This window comes from Taudactylus pleione, unplaced genomic scaffold (assembly GCF_031769625.1).
Source record: "Taudactylus pleione unplaced genomic scaffold, aTauple2 ptg001023l, whole genome shotgun sequence".
Classification (NCBI taxonomy): Eukaryota; Metazoa; Chordata; class Amphibia; order Anura; family Myobatrachidae; genus Taudactylus; species Taudactylus pleione.
The window spans coordinates 787,526-799,678 of record NW_028285424.1 but is presented as its reverse complement, the minus strand read 5'-3'; the positions used below and the strand labels follow the sequence as shown (position 1 = coordinate 799,678).

General features: G+C 46.1%; 1 protein-coding gene across 4 annotated transcripts in view; it reads right to left on the bottom strand.

Annotated features, from left to right (window-relative positions):
• PDE2A (phosphodiesterase 2A) overlaps nucleotides 1-12,153 on the bottom strand; it is a 794,043-nt gene that overhangs the window by 284,823 nt on the left and 497,067 nt on the right. For all 4 annotated transcript variants that reach the window (XM_088461174.1, XM_088461173.1, XM_088461172.1 and 1 more), the window contains one exon: nucleotides 3,655-3,764. In XM_088461174.1, coding sequence (XP_088317300.1) covers nucleotides 3,655-3,764 — 110 coding nt within the window. The remainder of the gene's footprint in view (nucleotides 1-3,654; nucleotides 3,765-12,153) is intronic.

The following is a 12,153-nucleotide window of genomic DNA, read 5'->3' as shown; positions in this document are numbered from 1 at the left end:
GCCACACCCGCACAGCCCTAGTCACACCTACAATAACACTGGCCACACCCGCACAGCACTAGTCACACCTACAATAACACTGGCCACACCCACACAGCCCTAGTCACACCTACAATAACACTGGCCACACCCACACAGCACTAGTCACACCTACAATAACACTGGCCACATCCACACAGCACTAGTCACACCTACAATAACACTGGCCACACCCGCACAGCCCTAGTCACACCTACAATAACACTGGCCACACCCACACAGCCCTAGTCACACCTACAATAACACTGGCCACACCCACACAGCACTAGTCACACCTACAATAACACTGGCCACATCCACACAGCACTAGTCACACCTACAATAACACTGGCCACACCCACACAGCCCTAGTCACACCTACAATAACACTGGCCACACCCGCACAGCCCTAGTCACACCTACAATAACACTGGCCACACCCACACAGCACTAGTCACACCTACAATAACACTGGCCACACCCGCACAGCCCTAGTCACACCTACAATAACACTGGCCACACCCACACAGCACTAGTCACACCTACAATAACACTGGCCACACCCGCACAGCCCTAGTCACACCTACAATAACACTGGCCACACCCGCACAGCCCTAGTCACACCTACAATAACACTGGCCACACCCGCACAGCACTAGTCACACCTACAATAACACTGGCCACACCCGCACAGCCCTAGTCACACCTACAATAACACTGGCCACACCCACACAGCACTAGTCACACCTACAATAACACTGGCCACATCCACACAGCACTAGTCACACCTACAATAACACTGGCCACACCCGCACAGCCCTAGTCACACCTACAATAACACTGGCTTATTTACAAAGACTGAGAGAAGGGCACCGATGCGTCATAACCCAGGACAACCAATCGTCTAGCTGCAGTCCTGTGTAGTCAGCATGATGAAAGCTGAAATGTGATTGGCTCCTGTGGGTTATTACACACCTCTGCTCTTTGCAGACTGTTAGTAAATAGGAGCTTTTGCTCATCTGTAAATGCCGCTATCATATTCTGCAAACCTATTGGCCTTGGTTAGAATCTATGCGGATTTTCCCAAATTGTGGTGTGAACGGACATTTTACTCTTTGTAACTTACCTCCTCCATGTCTGAGTCAGTGATCCTGGAGCGTCGGATCCCTCTCCTGTCAGTAATCGTGTTCTGGACCCTTCTCACTTGAAGCCTCACTCTTCTCTCCCCCGTTCCCCACCCTGCTAATAGGGCTGGTGTGTGGCTCTCTACCTGCCTGCCAGTCTCTGGGACCAGACCATCCTCTTCATCTATTCCAGGGTTGGGGAACCTTTTTTTCTGCCGAGGGCCATTTTGATATATATATATAACATTATTTGCGGGCCTGGTTTAGGCCGTGCCCCCTCCGCGTGATGTCACATGGGGGCGGGGCCACAGTTGCCAGTGGTTACAGCAATGCCCTTAGCATCCTGAGGATGCTCCTGGGAGCTGTTAAGGCAGCAGTGTGACCGTCTGGAGCGTGGGCTGATTATAATGATATATTATGTGATGATACAATGTAATGTAAGACATAAAATCCAGAATATACAGCTGAAATAAAGCCAGCTCCCTCATCACTTTCCTTACTTATAGACATTGCTCATTATCGTCAGTATGATAATAATAATAAATGAGTATATACAACAGTCAGGTGCATAAATATTGGGACATTGACAGAATTGTCATATTTTGGCCTCTATTCACCACCATAATGGCTTTGAAATGAAACAAACAAGATGTGATTTACCTGCAGACTTTCAGATTTCATTTGAGGGTAATTACATCCAAATCAGGTGAACGGTGTAGGAATTACAACGGTTTCTATATGTGCCTCCCACTTTATAAGGGGCCAAAAGTAATGGGACAAACTAAACAATCCTAAATCTAACTTTCACTTATTAATACTTTGTTGCAAATCCTTTGCAGGCAATTACAGCCTGAAGTCTGGAACGCATAGACATCACCAGACGCTGGGTTTCATCCCTGGTGATCCTCTGCCAGGCCTCTACTGCAAATGTCTTCAGTTCCTGCTTGTTCTTGGGGCATTTTCCCTTCAGTTTTGTCTTCATCAAGTGAAATGCATGCTCAATCGGATTCAGGTCAGGGGATTGACTTGGCCATTGCATAACATTCCACTTTTTAGCCTTAAAAAACTCTTTGGTTGCTTTTGCAGTATGCTTCGGATCATTGTCCATCTGCACTGTGAAGCGCCGTCCAATGAGTTCTGAAGCATTTGACTGAATATGAGCATATAATATTGCCCAAAACACTTCAGAATTAATTCTGCTGCTTTTGTCAGCAGTCACATCATCAATAAATACAAGGGAACCAGTTCCATTGGCAGCCATACATGCCCACGCCATGACACCACGACCACCATGCTTCACTGATGAGGTGGTATGTTTTGGATCATGAGCAGTTCCTTTCCTTCTCCATACTCTTCTCTTCCCATCACTTTGGTACAAGTTGATCTTTGTCTCATCTGTCCATAGGATGTTGTTCCAGAACTGTAATGGCTTTTTTAGATGTTGTTTGGCAAACTCTAATCTGCTCTTCCTGTTTTTGTGGCTCACCAATAGTTTGCATCTTGTGGTGAACCCTCTATATCCACTCTTGTGAAGTCTTATCTTGATTGTTGACTTTGACACATATACACCTACCACCTGGAGAGTGTTCTTGATTTGGCCAACTGTTGTGAAGGGGTTTTTCTTCCCCAGGGAAATCATTCTTTTGTTATCCACCACAGTTGTTTTCCGTGGTCTTCCAGGTCTTTTGGTGTTGCTGACCTCTCCGGTACGTTCTTTCTTTTTAAGAATGTCCCAAACAGTTGATTTGGCCACACCTAATGTTTTAGCTATCTCTCTGATGGGTTTGTTTTGATATTTCAGCCTAATGATGACTTGCTTCACTGATAGTGACAGCTCTTTGGATCTCATATTGAGAGTCAACAGCAACTGATTCCAAATGCAAATGTCACACCTAGAATCAACTCCAGACCTTTTACCTGCTTAGTTGATAATGAAATAACGAGGGAATAGCCCACATCTGTCCATGAAATAGCTTTTGTGTTGATAGTCCCATTACTTTTGGCCCCTTAAAAAGTTGGAGGCACATATAGAAACTGTTGTAATTCCTACACCGTTCACCTGATTTGGATGTAATTACCCTCAAATTAAATCTGAAAGTCTGCAGGTAAAGCACATCTTGTTTGTTTCATTTCAAAGCCATTGTGGTGGTGAATAGAGGCCAAAATATGAAAATTCTGTCAATGTCCCAATATTTATGGACCTGACTGTACATATTATGTCTGTTTTTGTGGTGGTCCCTGCTAGGCTTCTCACCATAACAACTGAAATGATACAGGGGAGAGAATGTCATATAGTAGTTACAGTGGCAGGACGGTTCTGCAGAGCCTAAACCGCGGGGACCCCTGTCCTGTAATATGATTCTGATATTGCGGAGCCAGAACTTGCAGAGACGCTGTGTGCTGGCTGCTATGCTAAAGCATTATTGTTGCTGTGTGATTTCTGCCGTGGCAGTATATAGACTGGCACTATACAGCTGAGCGATCTGCTGCCCTCTGCCAGCCAGAAACTGACCTTGTTTGTCTGGGGGTAGTGGCGCTGCCAGGCTGCTCATCTTCTGACCCAACAGCTCGGATGGGGTGAGTCCGCTGCATTCTATCCGTTTCCGGAGCAGAACAGAATCCCTAGGAGAGATCACAGCTGTCAGTCTATAATATCATCACAGGAAAACTTCCACAATATAAAAATGTTATTTTAAAAGTAATTGTAATACAGAATTCAACGAGGAACTAAGCCCAAAACATATTGGTAGAGGTAAGCTAACTGTACAGTCCTCTGACTATCCTTACATGTCAGGAGAGCTCTGTGTACCTAGGAGTTAGATACTGCATGCTGCCATAATTCAGTATATGTCTGCCACACATCCTCGTATCTTTAAGAGGCTTATTGATTCTTAGCCGAATAGGGAAGCGAGTCCACATCTACTTGTTGGGAGCCCAGGCTTATAGCCAGATAAGGCCGCTGTCACCTGAAGCCAGGAAGGCGTGATATCCTTAATGCCTGGCCTGAGGGATCTGCACACACTGAGGTAACAGGTGGTGATAATACTCCTGCACAGAGCTTACTATAAGCTGGTCTTTGGCGGCATAAATGATCCACCATGAGTGCCAGAATGACCCCCAGTGCTATCCAGCAGAAAGCCTGATGTCCCAGGGGAGGGAGATGTACCCTTCTCATGGGCCTGACACCCCCAGGGATTAATTTCCAGGTCTGATCAGGACAACCTGGTAAATGGGGTGGGGGGGGGGGTTAGGAGAGAAGCAGGTTGGCGAATGCACAAGTTCTGCAACAACTAAACTTTCATTGCTACGTCTTGGAATAATAGCAACTAAAACAATTAGAAACCAACACTTTTTTCCCCCACAAGATTAAAAACAGATTTGCACAAATACATTTGCAAACATGGGATAGAAGAACGGAAAAGGGCTACATGAAATAAAGGAGAGGCCTGAGGAGGAGGGGCCTGAGGAGGAGGGGCCTGCAGAGGAGGGGCCTGAGGAGGAGGGGCCTGCAGAGGAGGGGCCTGCGGAGGAGAGTATATAGAAAAGATTTCTGGACTGCACACCCTGAATATATATATAATGGGAGGTGCTACCTGATGAGAAAAATTGCAGGCACAAAAACAGACAAATCTCAGGTGCACAACTCCAAATTATTAATAATATATATAAATGCAATAAAATTTTGCAATCAATAGAGGTTTTTAGCATAATCTTGGCCAAGGTTATGGGCCTACCCACTATATCCAGGTAACCTCTGTAGGGTAGGTCCCTAACATACTAGGGTTCAAATCCAGAGCATAGGACACCCCCAAACTAGCCCAGCTAAGCCACCCCAGGGTACCGCCATAGTAAGAAAAGTGCAGTGTGAAAGAGATAGTTAGGAGCAGCTACTGCTGCATATAAAGAATGAAAATAAAAAGTGAGGTACATATATAATAAACAAACAGTTTCACACTGCACTTTTCTTACTATGGCGGTATATAAGGCTGGGCTCTATCTAGCTGTAGCAAAAAAGCCAGATAAACAGCAGAGAGCAGAAGAATGGAGCATTGCGGTTACTACTGGCAACACTCTACCAAGGAGTGCGGGGGGGGAGGGGTCAAGAACGGGTCAGCAGGGGGTGTGGGGTAGGGTAAGGGGGTTCAGCAGGGGGACGGGGTTCAGCAGGGGGAGTGGAGAGAGGGTGTTCTGTGAGGAGAGGGCATTTTGTAGAGAAGTGAGAGAGGGAGAATATGGGGTGAGGATTAGAGAATAGACGGTCAGCACTATAGGGGTATCTAATCAACTGAGCTAATAAACCTAATTAATACTACATTTATAGTACAAGTGCATAAATAATCCTAGAGACATTTATACAGGATACATTTTACAACCTAAGGCAACAAATATAAAAAACTAGAAAAATAATTTACTGTACTCATATATAATATTATAAATACATTTTATATTCATATACAGTTTGTATATTACATAATATCTAAGTACAACTTTCTGTACCTACAACAAATGTATAAGTGAATAATATACTGTCAGTATGCTTGTGCAGGCCATTACAGGAAGGGAACATCGGTTTATCCACCACGTACACTATCGTCCTGCACGTGTCCTCTGTAGGCTGGACACATCCCCCCTCTAATGACTGGCTGTCAGTGACGTAACTAGGAGCCCAGGGCAAGTTAAAAAACGGAGCCCCTCCCCCAAAAACGTACGTGCGACCGGCAGAAAAAAGTGGGAGTGGCCACTGAAAAATAATTCTCGTCACTATGGGAACATTCCTTTCCATTCCATATGCACCGTAATGCCCCCAGTTGTAGTGTCCTTCTTGCAATGCCCACTGCAGTAGTGCCCCTTATACCTGAATCCCCACTCCTGCGCCCGCCGCCGTCAGCTCCTCCGTCCTCCCGCTCGGCATGACGTCTCTCCCATCACCCACTGCGGGAGCTGGAAGGCGGAGCTCATGCGTGAGCTCCAGCCCGGCTCCAACAGAGGGCGCAGCAGCCAATGAGAGTCTGTCTGACTCTTATTAGCTGCTAAAACAAGCACATCCCCCACGTGCTGCGGTCCGCTCGACCCACCCCTAGTTATGTCACTGCTGGCTGATGGATGGCCACACCCCCCAGACAGCTAGCCACACCCCTTCAGTGATGAACAGGTGCTAGTGGTGCACGCACTATTTCATGGGCCTGGTCTGACACCAGCATGCACCTTAAAATACTTGTGCATTCGGACGCAATGGTTGTACACCTAGCGGCATTTGCATGGAGTCGCACACGGGCGACCGCCACTACACGCTTCTGTGTCCAGCTCTGAGTCAAGCTCATTGCGTCTGGCAATGCGGATTTTCCGTACAACTCTATGTCGGGCCCTGAGTGTGCATCTCCAGCGCAGACGTATTATTGTGGCCACATGCGCACAATATGGGCGTTTATTCTGCGTTCCACAATGACGACACAGAGCCTCACTCTGCTCATTTTAAATTATATTTTCAACAGGGAGAAACCTCTGTATCATCACCGCGCCATTGATATATAGCCATTATTATCCAACGTAAATCACCTTACACAGAGACACCCGGGACCACATTTAATGAACATTAAGGCCGGCGTGGCTGCACTGCCCTGTTGGGTTATGCAGTACGGCTGCGCTCCAGCGTATATGTATTACCTCTGAGCTGATATCATTTGTCACTGCTGTTAGTAGCTGCGAGTGGAGCCGTCTCTGTCACACAGCCTTCGCCTCATTAAGTAATAAGCGTCTGGTGCGGTCACTTCCAATGTGTGAGTGTACTGATCCCTACTTATTGGCCTGGGGGACGGGAACAGAACTGCGTCCAGTGATGTCTGAGCCAGCGGGATACACACGATCTGCTGTGTTACAGCCAAGCCAGGGACACAGGATAAACTACATCAATGGGGTATTGTGATGTCTGACAGCCCCCTGGGGATCAGCGGCAATGGCCAGGAAGGTTGTGGTGATCACCTATAGGAGCCGCCATTCTCATATATCTCAGGGTGTTCACCCCCATGCCTTCAGCACAGGGCCACAGCTGTTACCCAATACCAGTTCCTATCAGACAAGACTGGCATATGGAGGCACACAAGGTCAATCCGACCGATCAACTCAATAGGTCTATGGCAAGTGGAGAGTATTCTATAGTCAGCGGATAACGAGGGTCGCAGTGCGCCCAAACACAGGTCACATATACAAAACCTAGAACCGCGCCTAAGGTCTGGTATTTACAGTATCTAGGTCCTCGTACATGTGACCGCGTCTGATGGAGCAACGATACGTCGGCGCACAGCATGTAAGCGCATTACAAGCATTGATGGTGGGTACACACTGGGCGATATTACTGAGCGATTGCACAATTGCGACATCGTAATCGTGCAATCGCTCAGTAATCGTGCACTTTTATGTTGGAAACGACCAGCGATGCGCACTCCCGCTGGTCGTTTCCGACATTGTCCATCGCCTGAACATGCAGCACAATCTGACGACCTCGTCAGGTTGCTGCATGTTGGGGAATGGGGGAGAGAGCCCGGCGCTGAACGATATCATTAATGATATCGTTCAGCGGCTGTGCTCAATGTCATGAACGACATTGAGCACACCCTGCCGGGGACAACACTGCACGAGGGAGCATATCGTGTAGTGTGTACGCACCTTAAAACTTGGGGGCCTATTATCTAAGTGGTTTTATCTTGAAAACTATTGAAAATATTTGGATTGGGGCATTTATCAAACCTTGCTCTCCTGAGATCAGTACAACGTAGCTTGTAAGAGCCATTCCCTTAGTTCTCTAAGGGGGCAGCAATTATTATCCTTTATATATATATATATATATATATATATATATATATGGCACCATACGGTTTGCAGAGCTGCACAAAGTGCATACAAAAGGACAAAACAATCTCAGCAGGACATAAAGTGCATACAAAGGTACAATACAGACATAATAGTACGAAACAGAACAATACTGTATATATGCGGTATTCAGCACTGACTGAACCTGTACACAAGCTGATGGGTGCAGTGTTCAGGCTCAGAGCCACTAATATACCATGGGGAGGAGGGTATAGGGCAGTGTTGGCTAACCTTGACACTCCAGCTGTTGTGGAACTATATATCCCAGCATGCCCTGCCACAGTTTTAGCATGCCCTAATAGCAAAACTTTAGCAGTGCATGCTGGGTTATGTAGTTCCATAACAGCTGGAGTGTCAAGGTTAGCCAACGCTGGTATAGGGTGTAGGTCAGGGCAGTAAGTGTACACCTTTACCATACAGCTAGGCACGCTTTCTGCTACTCAGATGGCCCCAGATCTTCAGATGTACAGAAAGTAATAGAGACTTGCCGAGGTTTATAATTGGACAGGACACTATACCGGGTAACGCAATGCTGGACAACAGACACTGGACAGCTATTCAAAGGTTAATGGCAAGTAATAACTGGAGTAATATATTAACGTGCCAAGATCAGGGAAAGAGAAGATAGATATTGAAGCCTATCATGGCCAATCAGCTGCTGTCAGAGAAGCTGTCCCTCCTAAATCTGGGTACACACGTAAAGATTATCTGTCCAACCAGCCAACTAGGTGATTGGTTGGAATGAGAATCTGGTAACGTATGGGAGTAACTGATGATCAGCAATTTCCTCCTAAATGCCAGAAAACAGATGAAAATGGCGTCAGACAAGTTCGTTAAATGTTTGATCTAAACAATTTGTTCAAACAACAGTTTTTGTCCATTTTCCGGCGTTTGGGAGCAAATTGCTGATTGTCATTTGCTGTCATACATTACCAGGTTTTTATTCCAACCAATCAGCTAGTTGGATGGTTGGACAGAAAACTTTACGTGTGTATGCAGCTTAATACTTTTCCACGGCACCTGGGAGAGAGAAGGTGGTCTGTACAGGGAGAAGACTTTAGGGGGGTATTCAATTAGGCTGCGAAAAGTCAGAACCACGTAATTTCAAAGACTTTTCGCAGGTTCGAAAAGTCTTTGAAAAAAAATGGGGATAACTTTTCACCATGGCGAAAAAAAGTGCAGAATTGGGGTTTAGGGGTGCAGGCTTAAAAAAAATAGCCTCCACCCCTGGGAATGCGATTTAAAACTAAACTGTGTCAAAAAAAGTAAAAAAAAAATTAAAAAATTTGGGATGGGAAAAAAAAGGGGGAAACAGTGTTTAAAAATAGCGCAATAGGCTCAGGGGTGTTCTGTAAGTATGCGGCAGGTGTTTTCTAGCATAGGCTATTAGCAGCAGGTGCATTTTTGCAGAATTTTTAAAAATGACTTTAGGGACTTAAAAATATGCTAGTACCCATTTTCATGTACCCCACTTAAAAAAATGAAAAAAAAAAAACCTAAGTGCTCTTCTGCATCACTTCTTCAATGTCGGGGAAAACACCTGCCGCGGCTATTTAAAAACCCCGACTTTCTTCAGCAGGCAAAAACGGGGGTACCCATAGTGATCCCCCATGTCTGGACATCTTTAGGGGGGTTTTCGTAGATCCCAATTCGCCGGGTCCAGTTTTCACTCCCAAATTGAATAGGTGGAAAAGTATTGCGAGCGAGCCTGCTATACCCCGTATTCAATTCCAAAGTAGGCGAAATCGGGAACCGGCGAAACCTGGATCAGCGAAAAGTCATGTCAATTTTTGGGTTTTGTTCCTAGGACCCCCCTAAAGATGTCCAGACTTGGGGGTTCACTCTGGGTACCCCCGTTTAGCCCTGCAGAATGTGCATTTTTAAATAGCCGTGGCAGGTGTTTTTTTTTCCCAACATTGAAGAAGGGATGCAGCTTTTTTTTTTAGTTTTTAAAAGTGGTCCCATCAAATTTGGGGTACATGAAAATGGGTACCAGCATATTTTTAAGTCCCTAAACTAATTTTTTTTAAATTCTGCAAAAAAAGCACCAGCCGCTAATAGCCTATGCTAGAATACACCGGCCGCTAATAGCCTATGCTAGAATACACCGGCCGCTAATAGCCTATGCTAGAATACACCGGCCGCTAATAGCCTATGCTAGAATACACCGGCCGCTAATAGCCTATGCTAGAATACACCGGCCGCTAATAGCCTATGCTAGAATACACCGGCCGCTAATAGCCTATGCTAGAATACACCGGCCGCTAATAGCCTATGCTAGAATACACCTGCCGCTAATAGCCTATGCTAGAATACACCTGCCGCTAATAGCCTATGCTAGAAAACACCTGCCGCTAATAGCCTATGCTAGAAAACACCTGCCGCTAATAGCCTATGCTAGAAAACACCTGCCGCTAATAGCCTATGCTAGAAAACACCTGCCGCTAATAGCCTATGCTAGAATACACCTGCCGCTAATAGCCTATGCTAGAATACACCTGCCGCTAATAGCCTATGCTAGAATACACCTGCCGCTAATAGCCTATGCTAGAATACACCGGCCGCTAATAGCCTATGCTAGAATACACCTGCCGCTAATAGCCTATGCTAGAATACACCGGCCGCTAATAGCCTATGCTAGAATACACCGGCCGCTAATAGCCTATGCTAGAATACACCTGCCGCTAATAGCCTATGCTAGAATACACCTGCCGCTAATAGCCTATGCTAGAATACACCTGCCGCTAATAGCCTATGCTAGAATACACCTGCCGCTAATAGCCTATGCTAGAAAACACCTGCCGCTAATAGCCTATGCTAGAATACACCTGCCGCTAATAGCCTATGCTAGAAAACACCTGCCGCTAATAGCCTATGCTAGAATACACCTGCCGCTAATAGCCTATGCTAGAATACACCTGCCGCTAATAGCCTATGCTAGAAAACACCTGCCGCTAATAGCCTATGCTAGAATACACCTGCCGCTAATAGCCTATGCTAGAAAACACCTGCCGCTAATAGCCTATGCTAGAATACACCTGCCGCTAATAGCCTATGCTAGAATACACCTGCCGCTAATAGCCTATGCTAGAATACACCGGCCGCTAATAGCCTATGCTAGAATACACCTGCCGCTAATAGCCTATGCTAGAATACACCTGCCGCTAATAGCCTATGCTAGAATACACCTGCCGCTAATAGCCTATGCTAGAATACACCGGCCGCTAATAGCCTATGCTAGAAAACACCTGCCGCTAATAGCCTATGCTAGAATACACCTGCCGCTAATAGCCTATGCTAGAATACACCTGCCGCTAATAGCCTATGCTAGAATACACCTGCCGCTAATAGCCTATGCTAGAAAACACCTGCCGCTAATAGCCTATGCTAGAATACACCTGCCGCTAATAGCCTATGCTAGAATACACCTGCCGCTAATAGCCTATGCTAGAATACACCGGCCGCTAATAGCCTATGCTAGAATACACCTGCCGCTAATAGCCTATGCTAGAATACACCTGCCGCTAATAGCCTATGCTAGAATACACCGGCCGCTAATAGCCTATGCTAGAATACACCTGCCGCTAATAGCCTATGCTAGAATACACCTGCCGCTAATAGCCTATGCTAGAATACACCTGCCGCTAATAGCCTATGCTAGAATACACCTGCCGCTAATAGCCTATGCTAGAAAACACCTGCCGCTAATAGCCTATGCTAGAATACACCTGCCGCTAATAGCCTATGCTAGAAAACACCTGCCGCTAATAGCCTATGCTAGAATACACCTGCCGCTAATAGCCTATGCTAGAATACACCTGCCGCTAATAGCCTATGCTAGAATACACCTGCCGCTAATAGCCTATGCTAGAAAACACCTGCCGCTAATAGCCTATGCTAGAATACACCTGCCGCTAATAGCCTATGCTAGAATACACCTGCCGCTAATAGCCTATGCTAGAATACACCGGCCGCTAATAGCCTATGCTAGAATACACCGGCCGCTAATAGCCTATGCTAGAATACACCTGCCGCTAATAGCCTATGCTAGAATACACCTGCCGCTAATAGCCTATGCTAGAATACACCTGCCGCTAATAGCCTATGCTAGAATACACCGGCCGCTAATAGCCTATGCTAGAAT